Source organism: Mauremys mutica, chromosome 10 (assembly GCF_020497125.1).
Source record: "Mauremys mutica isolate MM-2020 ecotype Southern chromosome 10, ASM2049712v1, whole genome shotgun sequence".
Classification (NCBI taxonomy): Eukaryota; Metazoa; Chordata; order Testudines; family Geoemydidae; genus Mauremys; species Mauremys mutica.
In genome coordinates, this window is record NC_059081.1 from 58,316,846 (window position 1) to 58,336,103 (window position 19,258).

General features: G+C 44.2%; 1 protein-coding gene across 1 annotated transcript in view; it reads left to right on the forward strand.

Moving 5' to 3' along the window:
* KIAA2012 (KIAA2012 ortholog) overlaps positions 1 to 19,258 on the forward strand; it is an 85,756-nt gene that overhangs the window by 44,987 nt on the left and 21,511 nt on the right. The window contains exons 13-17 of the mRNA XM_044978280.1: positions 157 to 228; positions 1,940 to 2,011; positions 5,201 to 5,252; positions 5,353 to 5,535; positions 18,304 to 18,397. Coding sequence (XP_044834215.1) covers positions 157 to 228; positions 1,940 to 2,011; positions 5,201 to 5,252; positions 5,353 to 5,535; positions 18,304 to 18,397 — 473 coding nt within the window. The remainder of the gene's footprint in view (positions 1 to 156; positions 229 to 1,939; positions 2,012 to 5,200; positions 5,253 to 5,352; positions 5,536 to 18,303; positions 18,398 to 19,258) is intronic.

Consider the following 19,258-nt stretch of genomic DNA (forward strand, 5'->3'; position numbering starts at 1 on the left):
AGGGAGATGTGTTAATCATAAATCAGTTTGTGCTAGTTTCAGGCTGCACTGAGGAGTTAATGTTTTCTATTATGAAAGCTATTTCTGAAAATATTTGTGATATTAAATAGCATTCATTGCAAGTCAAACCTCTGCAGTTCTTGTTTATCTTCACAGAAATGCTCCGAGTCCTTGGGAGCAGCTGTCCTGAAGAAAGAAGAGCCTCAGAGTTTTATAAAGAAAAAGCTGGTATGTTAAAACAGGAAAAAATTACATAAGTAATGTATAATATGTCATTACAGCCCTTTATGGACTCAAATTTTAAAAAAGATTTTAGTTACATTGCAAAGAATATCTTCTAGATTTTTTAAACTTCTCAGTAACAAAATTGGGAATAGAATCCAGCAAAGGAGATAAAGTGAAAAAAAAAATTTCAAAATAGCTAAACCAGGTATTTTCAGCGCACATTTAAAAACTGACTTGTAAAAGATAGTCTTGGGGCAGTTTTATTGGTTAAAATCTAAAACCAGAAATACTAATTTTAAATCACCTCTAAATGTTATAATCCACAGACATTCAGTCAGATGCTTAGTTGCGATGAAACAGTACATCTCCATTGACTTTAACAGAGCTACACCACCTTACACTAGCTGAGGATTTGGATCACAATCTGCCATTTAGTCACAAAACTGTCACCCTTCATTTCCTTTGCTTCTTTTAAAATAAGGTTCAAAATGCCCAAAAACTAAGCATTTTGTTTGACCCAAAACAATGGTTTTCAATTGTACAGTCAGTGCTTTGCATCTCAAAGTGCTTTGCAAAAGGTATCATAGTTTTTAAGGCCAACAGGGACCACTAGATTATCTAGTCCAAGCACCTGATCAGTATTCCTGTTTTACAGGTGGAGAAACAGAGTCACAGTGAGACAAGTCTGATCTCTCAAGTCCCTGCACCACTTCAGAATCCCAATCCAGTCCTGTCCATGGGATGTTTTGGCTGAAGTGATCAGTGTTTACATTTAAATTGGTTAATAAATAGGTTACAAAATTAACACACCATTGAGAGGAGTGTGGCAGTTTACAAGTTTTGGTTTCAGGCTGTCTGCCCAATTAACAGAGACATCACTGCATCTTGTTACACTTCACGCCTGGTTCACATTGCTAAGATTTTCTTCACAACCACAAAGTCTAGAAACATTATTTTTAAATCATTATATCTGGTTCTGGAGCATAATTCTGTGGTAAAGGGATAAATTCTGCAGCCAGGTGGCTGAAGGGGCCCTTTACATAAGTTATTGTACTCTTCTACAAGATGTTACACCTGCTGTCCTTTGAGTTGGACCATAATAAATAATGTTTCCTTTTCATTGTTTATTAAGCATCGACAACATGCTCTGGACCCATCTTCCTGACCTGGTCCATCATGGCTCTGCTCTTTCCTCCTATAAAACCCTTTTCCGTGAACAGTACAAACCATGTCCTTCCCTGAAATACGCAGTACTGCACAGCCACACAGATCAAAGAGAGCTCTCAGAACCTCCATGACACACATTACCAGCCAAAACCACCCAATGATTTTATTGCTGTTTCCCTCAGCCTCCTTTCCTCACAATCCCTTAGCATTTATCATAGCTGCTTGCCATGAAACTTTGGCTGCAGTCCTTCACTTGGGGCTCTACATAGTGCAGAAACCTGCCCATGAGGATCTGATTTCCCCATTGTGGCCTTTGCCTATAACTTCTTTGTGGCAGAATTTACCTGTCTGTAAGATACAGTGCATATTTGTGATGCTGTGTAAGCAAACAACAGACGTCCCTAATCTCATATACTATATGAGAGCTTTTCCTTTCTTTAGTGTTTGTTCTTATTTCAATGGTTGATATCAAGAGGCATGAAATCAATAGATGTGAGTTGTTTAAGCAGTATAATTGTCATGCCTCTGATGGGATTTATCTTCACAGGAAGTCACCCTGCCCTTAGAAACAGCTGCCCTGAAGAAAGGAGATTCTGGGGCTTGTACAGCTAAAGGTCTGGTATGTTCAAAATAGAAATTCACCAAATGTATTTAAATGGATGGAAGGAAACCCTTGGACAGAACACACAACCCAAGTGAATGGGCTGTACATTCAGGAAAATGCACGTAGAGCTGAGGAATGTGGTCCTCAGCCTAAAGAAGCTCACAAGTGGCCCCATAGCCTGAACTAGCAGCTATGGAGAGGAACAGTGATGTAGCCTGCAGTACCTTGGTGGGGTAATCATCCTGTGGATTTTAGCTGTGTATGAACTCCCTGGCTGCACTGCCAGTCACCAAACCTCCACCCTCCTCAGCTGCAGAACAATTCAGCTCCCTATCGTGGGGAGGAGGGGGGGAAGAAGCAGGGTTGCAGAACCCTCCTGCAAAGAACCCTACTTTGTGCCCCTTACCTGAACATAGTCCAAATGCTGCATTTAAGCCTTGGAACATCCATAAATGAGGCCAAAAGACTTGCCCCACTATGCATAAGGTTTCAAATTTGCCATGAAAATGAAACATTTAGATATTGGAGGAAGCCGTTACCACCCAACTGCTGTTCAGTAGCCTGTGTCAAGTTAGAATGGTTTTCTTAGGCTCTCTCGAGAGTTTTTAAACTGTGATTTGCAAGCAGTTAGCAGCATGACCACTTAAACCAATTACAAGTAATATGGTTCAGTTTGTGTCCATCTCACACAGAAGTTCTTCCACCATCCCAGCCATATTTGTATCAGTATTCTGGGCAGTAGGGGACAGAGTGCCTAAAGCACATGGCATTAGCATGGCATAAGTAGCACATGATTCAATGCACTCTGGAGGCCCTATTTCTCACAGAGCTGGGAGAAAGGAGGATTGGCCAAACCAATTAGACAAACATAGTTAGCATGTCTCGTACACTGTGGAGACAGCGTGCTGAACTGGTCACAGGCAGACACCAGGTTATAAGCTTAGGCCACTGCAGACATAAAAGCACTGAATAGCATCAACAGAAACACAAAGTTCCCTACACATACAAAATCCTGTCCCCCACAAGAATACACAATAGTCAGAATATTATCGGTTCCACAGAACCTTGGCCTGTAGGTCTCCAATAAACTATATCTCAAGCTCTCGGAACAACTCCTTCTCTAGTACTGCTTCTCCAGCACTCCAGAGGTAGGCGTGCCTGTGCTGGGGTAGCAACAGATTCTTCTCCTTCCCAGTGTGCCCTGGTAAAAGGATATTCGCAAACGGGCCTCCTCTCCCCCTACTCTTTCATGGACCAAGGCTGCTCTACAGCATGCCTTGAGTCTACTTCCGAGGTAGGGACAAACTTCCCAGGCCCTACTTTCCCTCCCTCCCCCTGACAAAAAAAGCCAGGTAACAGTGGGGAAAACGGGAGCCCCAACAATCAGGGAGATTTATCCCAGCTTCTTAAATAGCATCGACTATCTCCCCACTGAGGCACCATCCTTTTCTCCATGACTGCTTGCTCTGTCACATCACTGTTTAAATGTGCTTAAACTTAATGGGTATAAAACCCCAAAATATAAAGAATTCTACTGGCAATTTAGGATGAAGAAGGCACGTGTGTGAATTCATAAGCAAGTCAGAGGGGAGGTGAGAAGAGGTGACCCCTTCTTCCCCACTAAAGAAGTTTAAAAATAATTAAACCAGATAAAACTAAGCAAAGCTCACAGGAGGCATGTGGTACCACCCACACTTCTCTTTTGTGCAAAGTACATTACACACATTTTGAAAAGCACTTGGGTGTGACTTTTTACTAGCTTTAACCAAAACCCATGAATTTTGCCATGACAAATCTCTGATTTTCTCTCAAATTTACCATGGCAAGACTATCTTGCACAATAGTGACAACAGTGGCATAAGAACTCAGGAATTCTACCTGAGGCTAGATCTGTTCAATGACTAGTGATGCGGAAGAAGGAAGCAAGCTAATTAACCCTATGTACCAATCAGCCACTGTCAATTGCCTGTGCCAAATAGAACATGGTGTTCGTTATGGACACCAACTAACCTCATAACTGAGATAAGAGGAACTAACAGAAACAGCATCTGAAGAAAACAAATACGAGATGATTAATAGGGCCACTGAAGTCAGTGGAGTTTACTCCAGATTTGCTTGGGTGTAAAGAACAGCAGATTTTGAGTTAAATTAGAAGCCAAGGGCCTGATTCTGCTGTCCTGCCACAGGCAAACCTATTGAAATTAATGGGAATTTTGCCTGTCTATGGTCTGGAAAATCACGCCCTTTGGAATTTGTTAAGCTCTCTTTTCCCAGCTACCCTAGATATGAAGGTTTCAGAGTAGGCTCAAACCTGCAAGGTGGGAGTTGAGGGAACTCTGCTTCTCACTGGACTGCATTTCGTAGCCATACATCTCATGCGCCACAGACAACAATACATCTCATGCTATTGTGCAGTTTATAGTTTCCTGCACTGTCTCAGTTTTTGTAGTCTACAACCATCTTCACTATGTGCAGCTCCAGCAGTCAGATGGGGATCTGCTCTTGAATAAGTAACTTATTAATCATCATTAATACGGGAGCGGTGCTACTGTTGCTCCCAGACATTTCTGTCTTCACTTTCCAATGTCTCTCACTGCCTTGTCTGTCACTACCTTGTTTGTTCATTTTCTTTTCATAGACGTTATTACTTGAGGGAGGACATGTGATGCAATATGAAAATTAATTCAACTTCAGTGGAGAGACCTGGTTTAGTGACAGAACTGGGAGCCAAGAGCTCCTGGCACTCAGTCTGACAGACTCCTTCCATGATTTTCTGAAAGCAAAATCTTCCTCCCTCCTGCACTAATCCCACGTAGCCAGGTTCAGGACAGGGAAGGTTCCAGGGGATAGAAGGAACCCTTCTCCCAGACTGCTCTCTGAATACTACTGCAGCAACCTATTCTGCAGCTGTGACGGGAGCAATGGGACTGCTCTTCACTAGACAGTGAGTTAGAACATGACCCTAAGCAGCAGTTAACCAACAGATTGCAAAGTTCTGGTCAACAGTCACCAGAGACAAGGACAAGGCAAGTTCCTTGCGTCAGATGGTCTTGCGTAAACCTTACTGGGGTCAGGATTTTTATGACCAGCTGCCACAATGTTGCATTTTACTTGGCTCCATCTACACTGACTGTTCGTATTAAAAAGGTGCTTCTCTTTTTTTTTTTCTCCTTTTTTTAAAAACAAAAAAACAAAAAAAACCAGGAAATTAGAACACAACAAGGATATAGACACTGCATAGAAAATGAACATAAAGGTAAAATTAGTTGGTGCTTATTCATTCATTTTAATTTTTACTGCATCATTTGATCTATGAGCAAACACTATTGCTAATTCTTCCTCCATTTTGCCAGTAGGAAATGGGGGCTCTGTTCCTGAATTCAAAGAGAAGAGCCAACATGGCCAAGACAGTCTCTCTGGACACCTCAGGTTGACACAGGATCAACACACTAAGTTGTGCTCTGACTCACCGATGCATTCCAACGGTGTAACACAGACACCTGGAGCAAAGCAGCAGGAGGACAGTAACTTTGTGAAAGGTGAGAAATCCATGATCATCTCTTTTTCAAAAAAGGCTGGTATCTGTTTACAGCAATGTGAGAAAAAGATTTTTCTATCATTTGAAAATGTAGTTTGCATGACAGGAACTCTTGAAAATTTTACACAGAATTCCTAAGTCCCATTGGACTCCCAATGAGATTTAGGATCCTAAGTGCCATAGGGACTTTTGAAAATGAGATACAGAAGCTTTTGAAAATTTTACTCCTCTGTATTTTTTTTTCCATTTTAACATGCGTGGGAACTTCATCTTTTAGCCAACAGTGAGTTGGTACCTTATTAATCAGCAACCATTCTATAGACTAACAGGCATCTGGGAGTCTTCAGGTTTGGGTGCACAATAAATAAAAAATATATATTTGTTTATTATTGCTCTGGATTCAAGGCCTAATGTTCCAACTCAGCCCTTATTCAGATGACACTCCCAGTTAAATCAGGATTTGACCTAATATTATTAAGCACAATTTCCCTTACATATACAAACTTTCCATGTTAGGAGATGGGGATTCTGACTCAAGCTGAGTCATTGAATTCATTTCAGAGGAGGGTTTGTGTGGACATTTACTTTGGTTTCAATCTGGATGGTTTACACCACTTGGCCCAAAGGCATTTCCAAGGTATAACAGCAGAATTTGGCCCCTTCCATTCCAGGTTCAAACAAGCCAAAAACTTAAAGCAAAATACACTCAAAACAGAGGCACTACCATATGTGAATCTGAGCCAACTTAAAACAGAGCCAAGGTCCAACTCAGAAGTTTGAGAGTCTTGATGATCCTTTCAGTAAAATGTATCAAGTATTGAATTTCAAATGAAATGCCAGAACAAGAGAGTTGTATATAGTTCTGGGATTTCACTGCAAACATTTCACACAGCTCTAATCCCAAAGTTACTCTTGAACCCAGATCTCATGTATGATAGCCATGGGGCCAGTTCATCCTTGGTGTGACTCCATTGAACTCAGTGAAGTTACACTTGGATTAAACTTAAACCATTGTGTTAACAGCAGAGGACCTGATTTTGCAACTCTTATACTGAGCAGCATTTACGTGAATAGTGCCACTGCTACTACTTGGTACAATTCAGCATAAAGGTTGCAGAATTGAGCCCCAAGCTAACAAAATGGACTTTGATGTCATTTGCCAATTGGTTTTGTATGCCAGAAGTTGTTCAGATTCTGACTCAAAAGAATGCATTTTCCCCTTGACTAGTTTGTAGCCTGCACACAAAAGAAAGAATCGTTTGGTTCACGTTGCTTTGTTTAACTTCCAGTACAGTTTTATTTTATTTTTCAAAACCACAGGTCAGTCAATGACAAAGATGTTTTTCTTCCAGACAGTTCACTCACTTCTGGAGGCAATCGTGGAGAGTTTGACAGCTTTATCTTCTTTCTGAGTTACTTACACCTATGACTTCATTACTTTGAAACTGATTTGGGGTTTGGTCTGACATGAAGTGTAGATGTCAATGATTGGGGCTAAATGTGTCACCTGCATTTGTTTATCTTGTAATGGCCAATTTAATCATGCATAACTTCTTGTTAAGGCGTGTAGGTGAGGTGGAAATGCTGGCCAGAGTTTCAGGAAATTCTTTCCTTGCTGCTAACAGACCATTTAATATCTGATAGACAATATGAAATGTTCTCCTAAGGGCTTAGAATATTTGGGGTGTTCTTTTTATAGAGCAGGAGGTCATTAATGAGCAAGTGAAAGAAATGTGGAAATAGCTTGACAGGTCCTGTTGAGTCAGTGAGAAACTGTCACTCTGTTCCTGTGCTTTTTCTTCTCGAGCCTAGTAACACTCATGTATGTCTGAAGAGACTGACGTTACAGGTCTATTTTAATACTTGAATCATTTCCCTGGTTCTTAGATCTTGGATCATAAGGGAGTGTAGTTTATCCCCTTTACATATGACCCTTTCAAAACATTACCTTCTAATTCTCTCTCATCTTTTCCCCCTAGATTCCTTGAATTTCATAGGCCCAGCTCAAAAATTCAGACCTGGAGCAGGTAGGAACAGCTTCCCTTTTGTCACTGGATTACCACACACTTACACCGGGTCTGATTTTGATCCCAGACTCCATTTACTATCTCAGGTTTTATAGACAAGCCAGAGAAAGCTGCCACATTCTCCCCATTTCTGCACTGTTGTGGACTGGATTGAAAAGACAAACGATAGACAGGAGCCTAGCAAAATTCCTAGAAAGATTTTTTGGTGTTACACAGAAATTAATTCCCATTTACTTTAAGGGAAGTTACTTAACTAAGGGCAGGTCTACACTTAAAATACTGCAGCAGTGCAGCTGCACTAGCGCAGCTATGCACCACTGTCGTGCTTCAGTGAAGACGCTGCTACGCTCACGGGAGAGCGTCTCCCATTGGTGTAGTTAATCCACCTCCGTGAGAGGTGGTAGCTATGTCCATGGGAGAAGGCCTCCCATCAACATAGCACTGTCTACACCAGGGGTTAGATCAGTATAACTACGTCGCTCAGGGATGGGGATTTTTCACACCCCTGGGCCATGTAGTTATACCAACGTAAGTTTGTAGTGTAGCCCTGGCCTCGGATGCTGCACAGTGTTTTACTCTTAATTGTTCACTGCCAGTAACCTGAGTCTCATAACTGTGCAGCCTTATAATATAAAGCCTGTCTGTCATGTGACAGCAGTAAAGAATCCCAAAGGAATGTGAACTGTCCTCTAACAAAGAAGGACTTTTTTTTTTTTTTTAGAAATAAGGAAACTGGTATTACACTTTAAGCTACCCTGTCTCTCACTATTTCAGTGGAGTGCTTCTGCCTAGCACCCTACCAGCCCTGCCTGCTTGTCCTCTTGCTATATATACACTCACAGATCGGACCAAAATTACCAGCATTCCACAATTTTCAGTACACAGAGTTTTCCCTTATAAAGCATTTTCTGCTAGCAGGTCCTGATGTTCCCATTGTCAAAAATGGACTCTGATTAGACTGAAGTCTGATTCAAAGCACCACTGGTTAACAGTAAAGAATCAGTAATAAGAACTGGTCCAAGCCCCTGCAGACCCATTAGTTTGAGCCCACTCTGTAATTATTCCATTGAAAGGAGTGCTGAGCCAGAACAGGAAGCAAGAGGAAAAAAACAGCACCATCCAAGTGGGTATCAACCAGGGGCACGTAGTCCTGGAACAGCCGCAAGTTAGAGAGAGTAGGTGATGGCAGTGTTAGGAGAGGCCCTGTATAATAATCCACACAACATAGTTACACTGACCTAAGCGCTGGTGTAGACAGCACTATGCCAACAGGAGAAGCTCTTGCGGAGGTGGAGCTATTAAGCTGACAGAGAGCTCTCTCTCATCAGCTTAGAGTGTCTTCATCAGAAGTGGTATCTCACAAGGTTGGGAGGCAGGGTTTACATGTTGCCATCTAGCAGCTCTTGAACATCCCTGCTGATTGATGGAGGCTGGAGTGACCAAGCACTGGGACATTTTTCATCTCTAGAAGGCAGCTATCAGCACAGCTTGCGCTCTTCTTTACAGTTTGGAGGAGGAGGGAACAGCAAGCCTCCCATCAGCCATGAGAATGACTATTACCACTGCAGTTTCTGCAGCCGGTCTGAACTGGCCCTGCCAACTGGTTCAATAAACATTAGGAAATGTTCTGTCCTGACCCTGATCAAGTTGTTACGGCTATGTGGCAGGGCCCCAGCTTTTAAACAGTCCCTTGGAGGAACTGCTTCGATGTGGCAGTCCCCCAAGTGGTCTCAATCTTCCTTATGGGTCAGCCACGTGCCTCAGTGCCTCCAAGACTGAGCCTCCAGGCTCTAGCACTCTTGCTTCACACCGTGAGCTCTGCCCAATGGATCCAACGGAGATACACACCTGATCCAAGACGCTCTCCCACTGACACAGCTTCCGCCTCTTGCAGAGGTGGAGTAATTATGCCAACGGGAGAGCTCTCTGCTAATCGGCATAGAGCATCTTCACCAGACCTGCTGTGGCTGCGCCGATGTAGTGCTTCTAGTGTAGACTAGCCGTTAGGTCAGGGGTAGGCAACCTATGGCACGTGTGCCAAAGGCGGCACACGAGCTGATTTTTAGTGGCACTCACACTGCCTGGGTCCTGGCCACCGGTCCAGGGGGCTCTGCATTTTAATTTAATTTAATTTTAAATGAAGCTTCTTAAACATTGTAAAAACCTTATTTACTTTACATACAACAATAGTTTAGTTCTATATTATAGACTTATAGAAAGAGACCGTCTAAAAACGTTAAAATGTATTACTGGCATGCGAAACCTTAAATTAGAGTAAATAAATTAAGACTCAGCACACTGCTTCTGAAAGGTTGCTGACCCCTGCATTAGGTTAACAGAGAGAAATAAAGGTGAAGACATAATCCAGTCTGGCCAAGCCAACTCTCCCCACCCTGCCAAGCTGCCATTGAATTCACTTTTGGCTGTCTCCTGTTGTCTCTTTTTCAGTCCAAGGTGAGAGCTGCTGAGTCCCTCCAAAAGCCAACTCTTATCCCAGTATCTTGACACTTCCTCTTCCATTGCCTTGCTGCAGAGGCACACTGAGCTCCCACGCTCCGTCTGCTGGAGTTTCCCATTGTTAGGTGTTCATTGTTCAGTCCTTGGAGTTCCCGTTTTCTTTTCTGGACCCGCCATTGATATGGTCAATTTCAGCCACACACTTTAATAACCTGACCCATTCATTCACCCCAGGCAGTTACGACACAACACCTCATAACTCTTGCTCTGCCCCAAGAGTGGATTTAACCCTTTTGCACCCTCTGGGTAGCAATGCAGAGTACAGAGGGAAACTGAGGCATGCACCCGCATCATAAAAATATTACAGAAAATTCCCACTTCATCACAGACAACTTTATATCGCCATTTCATCCAACACAGAGGGTGCTTCAAGTGTCTGTGTCTGGTAGAGATCAGGTCTGGCATGGGGACAAGTTTGTGAAAGCTCAGTCTGGATAAGAATGAGGTAACGATGGTTGGCTGGAGAAAGCAACTGGAGAATGTGGCAAACATTATATGGGCAAATCTGACTGGAGCTGTGCTTCTACTAGTTGTCCAAGTTCACTATGGGGGGTGGTTAGATTGCCAGCTGCTTTTAGATGAGCACATAGCAGAAGTGAACTGAAATCTGGAAAATTCCTTCCTCATCACCCTTTCAGTGTCTCCCAGTCATGAAAACCGAGGAACTGTCAGGCACCATTATTTTTCTCTGGAACAGATCCAGGATTGTAGTATGGAACCTATCACTAGGCACAGAGTAGAGGCATTACAGATATGCCCTGCTGGGAGGCACTTATGACTTGTCATTTGTTCACAGTTCATCAGTGGGAAGTGTGGCAAGGAAATCTGGGCCTGATTTTTCACTGGCCTCCAGCTTGTGGAGCCCTTTAATCATGTGCAAAGGGAATGTAAAGAGCTACCCTTCTGATGTGGGAGTGCTTTACATACACTTGGCACAGGTTTCAATGACTACACCAGCCGGTGGAGACTCAGGGCAGGGAAAAAATGATATCAGGGGCTTAGCAGGTTAATGATAATCGGGCAGAAGATTAATAACCTGAATCAGTCTCATTCACTTAAAGTGCCAGCTGGCTCTGCCTGGGTTACAAGGGAGTGAGAGGCCACAAGGAGCAGTCCCACAATCAGGATGCAGAGTGCAAGGATGGCATTAGACTGGGGTCACTGGTGACTGTAGCCTCCCCAAAAGTGGTAGGATGTAACCAGAGCCATGGCCCTATTTCTCCTTTGCATTGTCAAGCAGAGCCAAGCTGGTACAGTGGACAGCAATAAAGGTATGTTTACACTGCAATTAAACACCTGTGGCTGGCCCGGGTCAGCTGACTCAGGCTCGCTGGGCTTAGACTGTGGGGCTGTAAAATTGCTGTGTGGATGTTCAGGCTTGGGCCTGAGCTCTGAGACTCCACAAGGGTCTCAAATGTCTACACAGTAATTTTTAGCCCTGCAGCCTAGCTCTGCAAGCCCGAGTCAGCTGACCTGCGCCAGCCACAACCATGCCAGGAGTCTTTTATTCCAGTGTAGACATACCTGTAGTGCCACCGTAACACTTCAGTAGAGCACCTGCTTTCCCTGAGCCTTTGGAGGAATTTTGACAGTCAGACAAATTTCTTCCAGTGACCTGCATTGTGGTAGGATTCTTTCTCAGCCCCTATAATGGGGCTAGTAGCTAAAACCCATGAGCTGGCCCCAAGTAACTTAAGTCAAATTTTCATACCTGGAAGCCTCAAATTGGGCCCCTAAATCTTTATTTAGGCACAGAAGTGTCCTGCTTTTCACAGGTGCTCAGCAGCTGCAGCTCCCATTGACTGTGGCCACCCGTGTTGGAAAGTTACAGGACACAATCTCGTACTTAGTATGTCACATTGGAAGCAAAGACATTGGGAAGCTCCATTCACTGTTCCATTCCTTCAGGCCCTAAGCCAGAAAAGGCTGGGAGTGCTACAAAAGGTAGCGAATTCAGCACCTGGAGGGAATGGATGCTTTATAGCAATTCCTCCAACCTCCTAGTATCCTGTGGGTGTCCTGCCCAGTCCTTCAAAGCCAGAAAGACAGTGACTGCAATATTGGGTCTGAAGTCTGAGTGGAATAAAGCAGAGGGAAATGGAGGAGATCCTTAGGACTCCATCAGGGATCAGGAATACTCTTGGGGAAAAAGTGAACAGGTTTAGGAGGAGGAGAAGTGAATTGACATGGATCTTCTTTCCTATATTTTACAGAAGCAGGACTTCCATACATATATCAGACTATAACCACTACAACTGAGTAATTTCACTTCTCTCCTGCTGTCTATAACATTAAAGAAAACAGGGCAGTGCATAAGCAGGGGAGTTTCATTCTCTTATCTGTGATTCTCCAGCATTTGTTAGCTAAACCTCTTAACTCCCCCAGCTATCCATTACTCACACCAGGGAAGTCCTTAAAGCACACCTTTTCACACAGCATGAGTTTTATCTCTTAGTTGATTTCTCCTTCTGAACTCCACACACATGGAATTTCTTGTTAGTAAGCCCATAACGGCTATACAATCCCACTTCTGAAGACTCCCTCTACAGCTGTATCCAAAGAACTCATTTTTAGGTTAGTTTCTTTTCTCCTCCAGACAACAAGCCACCAAAAATCCCTAGATCTTTCACTGCCTAGTGGTGCTTCCTGCAGCACAGATGCAAAGACAAGAAGCTGAATTTGCTGGAGGTTTAGTTCAATATGATCATACAGGAGGGTCTAGGTGAAATCATTTTCAAAGGCCACTGAGGGGGAGGGGAAGAGGGGAGATGATGTGGATATATCTCAGGTCTTAGGTACTGTAGTATGTCACAAGCTTCCTGTGATTAAATTAAGGTGTGTCACTTTTTTGTTTGTTTGTTTTTCCAAATATCCTTATATTTTTGCCTGGTCCGTTGTGACTCATTGTCTTACCTTGGGGAAAGTTCCCATCATAATACCATTGGTGCTGGTCTACCATTGTTAGCAACAGCAAAAGCACTAGCATAGACTGGCTGTCAAGTTTTTACCAGAATGTTCTAAGCCACTGGTTCTCAGGGAGCCACAAGCAGGTTTCAGGGGGTCCGCCAAGGACTGGGCTTCAGCCTGGGGTGGCAGGGCTAGGGCTCAGTCTTCAGCCATGGGCGGTGGGGAGGGAGCGTCACCTTCACCCTCTGACTTACCTCAGTTGGCTACGCAGCCTGTCTGGATTCGGGGGGGGGGGGGACCAAAAAATGGTAGCATCACTGCAGAAGAGAGATCTCCCCATCATCAGAAGGGGTTGCCTCACAGCCATTGACTCCATGAGCAGGCAGCAGCTAGCCCTGGAGACACACCACTGCTCTGCCCTGCTACAACAGCACATCATGGAGCAGGACCAAATGGAAGGTAGAAACCTGGGGGTCACATGACCCTGTCTGTGCCCCCCCCATGGGTCACCTCTGGTGGGGAGTCCACAGGTTTGTCTATTTTACTTTAGGGGTCTCTGGGTAAAAAGAGGTTGAACTACTGCTGTAAGCAGGGCTAGATGACCAAGTGTTAAGGATGCTGGTCTCCTCTCTGCACTAGCGCTCTTGCTGTTACTGTCACTAAATTGCAATGGTGGGAGACTTCCCCAAAAAGGTTCAGTGTAGACCAGGGGTAGGCAACCTATGGCACGTGTGCCAAAGGCGGCACACAAGCTGATTTTTAGTGGCACTCACACTGCCTGGGTCCTGGCCACCGGTCCGGGGGGCTCTGCATTTTAATTTATTTTTAAATGAAGCTTCTTAAACATTTAAAAAACCTTATTTACTTTACATACAACAATAGTTTAGTTATATATTATAGACTTATAGAAAGAGACCTTATAAAAACGTTAAAATGTATTACTGGCACGCGAAACCTTAAATTAGGTGAATAAATGAAGACTCGGCACATCGCTTCTGAAAGGTTGCCGACCCGTGGTGTAGACACTACTATAGTGTACTCCCCACTACCATAGTGTACTCCCCACTACCCTTTATATAGTCTTAGCATTGCAAGCACCCCCGGCACTCCTCAAGTGCCAGTAGGGGCAGCTCCAGGCACCAGTGCTCCAAGCACATGCCTGGGGCGGCAAGCCATGGGGGGCGCTCTGCCGGTCGCCACTAGGGCGGCAGGCAGGGTGCCTTCGGCAGCTTGCCTGCAGAGGGTCCACTGGTCCCGCGGCTTCGGTGGACCTCCCGTAGGTGTGCCTGTGGAGGGTCCGCTGAAGCCGCAGGACCAGCGGACCCTCCGTGCTTGGGGCAGCAAAATGTCTAGAGCCACCCCTGAGTGCCAGGATTGCCCCACAGTGCTGCGTGTGATCTGCACACCACACACGTGCAGCGGGGAGTGATGTGTGCAGATCAGGCGGTACAGGCTCAGTGGTGGAAGCTGCCTAGACAACATTATGAGCAAGGTTAGTTTGGGAAGAGAAAGCCAGCTGGCCTTAAACATCAGTTACAAGTTAATTAGCTTCCAGTTTTAAATAAACCTATCACAGGCCTTTTAAAAAAAATTGTATTGTTTGGTAAGGGAGAGAAACAGAAGGGGCAAAGTGGGGAGAAGCAGCAGCTAAAGCAAGAGCCGTGTAGCACTCTAGCGGTTAGAGCAGGGGAGTGGAGTATCAGGACTTCTAGGTTTTGTTCATGTGGCTCTGTAACTAATTTGCAGTAATTTATATTAAAATCACTTAACCTCTCTGTGTCTCAAACTATCAAATGGGGATGCCTACCTACTGCACAGAGGTGATGTGAGAATTTCTTCATGTTTGTAAAGTGTTCTGAGATCCTCTGACGGAGGTCTTATAGAAATGCAAAGTATTGAACATTACTGAGAGACTCGGTCTTTTTACTGTTCTGGGACTTCTCTCAGAATTTTGGGGAAAAAGCAGAAGTGCTCTGGAAGAGTTAGTGCCAATAGACATGTGACATCTCTCCCTTCTGAGCTCCCTCCGCCCCTTAAGTCAAGTGATTCAGGCTTTCCTGCTACTCCCAGATGCCTCACTTGCATATTCTAAAATCAGCACTTAGTTATTATTTGATAATAGGGTGACCAGACAGCAAATGTGAAAAATCGGGACGGGGTGGGAGGGGGTAATAGGAGCCTATATAAGAAAAAGACCCCAAAAATCAGGACTGTCCCTATAAAATTGGGACATCTGGTCACCCTATTTGATAAGCAGGGCGGTGTTTGGCAGGGTGGATTTCTCTCACTCTTTACATGGATTTTTTGTTTGAAGCTTTGATAGTGAAAGATGTGCCTGTTGTCGGTAAAGGTGTGCTTTTCATGCTGGCATCACGTCTCCTCAGGGCCTCCCTAGGTTTTGCTGGGTATTACACAAGTATCACACACAGATGGGGTGCTATGCGGCTCACTCCTCACCTGTGACTAAGGGCATGTCTAAACAGCAAAAGCCGTGCACAGGCTAGCCTACCTACGTTAGCTTGAATCCAGCTAGTGCAGCACAGGTCACAATGGCAGTTTGCAGACAGCACAGCATGGGCTGAGTAAGCCAAATATGTAGCCAGAGTCCATGCCAGCCTTGTATTACCTGCGCTGTCTTCGCTGCTACTGTTAGCTGTGCTATCTCGATTCAAGCCAGCTTGGGTAGCCTCGCCTATGCAGCTTTTGCTGTGTAGACCCGCCCTAAATCAATACATCAGCCAACATGAGGGAGCTGTGCAGGTGTTGCCTTTCCTTACAGGCAGAAAGACAATGGGAGTTTACCTCTCTAAGGCAGGAAACAAGCTGTGTGAAATGCATATGATGAAATCTTAACCTGTGCAAATCTTATTTGGTTTCACATTTCATCACCGAGCTAACTGAAAGGTTAGCTAAGGTGAGAGAGAACTGGGCCCAGTTGATGGTTTTGTATCACAGTCATGTGCAGGGCCAGGTTAACCTTTTGTGGGCCCAGCACCAAACATATTTGTGGGCCCCCATGGAGGCAATGGAGCATGACATGGGGAAGTCAGTCTCCAGGGCGAGGGGCCAGCCAGGGGCAATGGGGCATGGCATGGCAGGGGCAGCCCAGCACAAGGGCACTATTTACAAACTGGCAGTTGCCAGACACACAGTGGCCGCCCAGCCCTGTGCTACCAGCATACCCCTTCCCCTCGGGGGCGGGCCCATGCCACACCACACAGCCCCCCCACCCAACACCCCATAGGCGCTGACTCTGTGAGTGCTAAAAATAGTGTGTGCTGAGCACCCACCAGCAGCCCCGCCATTCAGCTCCTCCCACGCAAGTTTCTGTGCCACATACTCCATTCTTTTAGTCACTCCTGTAAGTTACACTTGGAGTGTAAACTGATCATAAGACTCAGGTAAGTGCCAAAGCATAACTTGCTCCCATTTGGCATTTAGTGGGTTGGGTGTGCAAAATGAGTGCAACTTACATGCTGAAACAGTTGAAGAGGGAGGAGTAACAGGAAGGTATAAATTAAACCAGGCCAGATTTTCTACTTTAGTTTAGACTCAGCTGCACCATCCCCAGCACTCCTCGGGATATAATAGTGAGCTTGGCATGAGTGGGTTAAGTTCAGTGGGCACTGCACCTACTGACACCAAGGCTGAATTTGCTTCCCACAGATTTTGATGCAAGTTACATAAGTCACACTCTTACTGAATGTCAGATTGATAAACAGAACAGGTGTACTTGTGGCACCTTAGAGACTAATAAATTTATTTGAGCATAAGCTTTCGTGGGCTACAGCCCACTTCATCGGATGCATAGAATGGAACATACAGTAAGAAGATATTTATACATACAGAAAACATGAAAAGGTGGAAGTACCCATACCAACTGTAAGAGGCTTTTGCTGATACAGACTAACACATGGCTGCTACTCTGAAGACTGATAAAAGTTTAAGCAACTTAGCCATTTACAACCTTTTTATACCCAATATATCATTTATGCCATCATTTGTGACATGTGAGACTGGCCCACTGGACTATTTTGAGACTGGCTGTGCACTGTCCACCCTCCCAGAAGCTGTCTATTTATGTAAAAAAATATGTCACTTAAAGGCCACATGTTGCAAAAACAAGTGTTGAAAAGCAAAGGCACAGAGCTACAGAAACCATACCTGCTTTCTTGGCTCCTCATGTGACTTTGTCCAGGTATTTCCGTACAAAGTAACAGGGAAGGGTCCTTCCATAAAATAATTTATTTAATTTAAAACAAGTGAGTTTTCGCAATAACACAGCCCTTGGAATGGTATAAATCACTGAAAGCAGTCAACACTGTCTGACTTTTTATGCATGCTTGGAACAAGGGCTCTCTCTACTGGTGCCTTAACACAGGCCTGTATCACAGGCCAGCTCTACAGAGAAAAGTAGTGGTCTGATATGACAGATTATTCCTTTAAGAGTAAATCTTACACCCGCCTCTGCAGATTCAAAGCCCCCCTGCAGTGAATGCTTCCCAACACTATCCTGTTTATGGGCATCAACCCCAAAGTGGAGGGCCCACCTCTAGGCACAAAGGTTACTTTAATCTCTATGTCCCATTCAGTCCTTGGGCTTTCTGCTGAGATACCATCAAACCTGCCAAAAGAAGTGGTAGTTTTTGGCAGCGGGAGAAGATCCCAGTGCTGTGAAGTCCCTTCATGTTTATTTTTTATAAACATTCTGGATTTCATTAGAACTGGCCTCAGAATTCACAATGTGGATCCAGTGCTTTGGGTTCAGCCTGTTAGAGAGCAACAAGGGTCCCCTGCAAAATTCATATATCTATTGTTGAAAACAATACCCACCTCAAAGATTGGGGCTGATCCCAGATTACTGGCCTCTAGATTTCATGAAACTTTTTAGAGTTTCAAAAATGTTTAATAAAAATCTAGATATGGGTCTGATCCAAACCCCTCATATCCAAACCACCTCCCCCTATCCCAACACACACACACCCCAACTTTGGGGGGAATTCAAAATTTTGATATAAATTTTGCTTCTGGCCAAGAAAACCCTCAGCTCCAAAACTGAGTTCTGTTCAAGCTGTATTCTAAATCTAGATTCCAAGATATTTAAGTGGGTTCTAAATCTGGCAAAAATTATTTCTCCCACATCTTGTTTTTGGACACTTGTCCACAGGGAATGGCCACATGCCACCAATGCTGCTCACTTTAAACTATGTTAAGCCTGGCTTTAAAACAAAAGCACAGATACAGGTATAGCAATGATACTGAGTAGTTTCACCAGTTATAACCCTGACTCAGAGAATAAGAATGTTTTACTTTTACAGATCCAGGTAGGCAAATGGATGGAGCACCTGGATCCCATAGTATTTCACACCCAGGATCCTATGGAGGCCATACAGTGAGCCCTACTGAAGAAATGTGAGTAGTAGGTGCTTTTATCTTTTAATTAAAAAGGTTTTTTTTGCATCCTACCTTGGTTTTCAATTACATTTCATTTCTATTGGAGAATAGAAATGCAGGAAGCTGAAATTGATCTGGAGCCAGGGGCTTTGAATCGTGGTTGAATTACTTTCTAGTGAGCATTGAAACATCAGAGTAGGATTTCTCTCTCATTGCGACTTATTTAAGCATATTAGGTAGTGAGAACTACATTCCAAAAGGATAGAGGGCATCCACACTCTCTTGTTATACAGCGTCAGAAATACAGTTCTCCTCGGATGAGAGGATATGACTGTAGAAGGAACTATGGGGACAGGTCTTGCATCATGCTCCAGAGTCTAATCATCTTGATGCAAGACCCTCCTATAACCAGGGTTGAGAGAAGAAGAGGAGACTCCATGAAGTCTGCTGAGAACCTCCCTGTGAAGATCTTATTTAACTCAGCAGCGCTATGATGGTACAGTCTTGGGAAACCCAAGACAGCCAGGTAGTAGTGTTTAGGCACTTTGGTATCAAAGTGATAGGAGATTTGGAAATACTTCAGATGGAATCACCTGTCAATCCTACTTATCTTACCCCTCGCCCCGTGACACACCTGTAAAACTAATGGACATCCAAGGTTACGTCACGGTGGTGCAAAGTCCCTTACTTTCATGAATTTAAAATAAATGCCCCTCCTCCTCCCACACACACAGTGCTGCCTTTGAGGCACTCTAATGCTCTTAAGCAGCGCAGTCAGAGAATAACAGATCTTTCTGGACAAAAATATTGTTTCCTACTGTAAATTAAATTACAGGCAGGGAAATGGACTACTGTAGCCTCCTCTTCCTCTGTCCACCT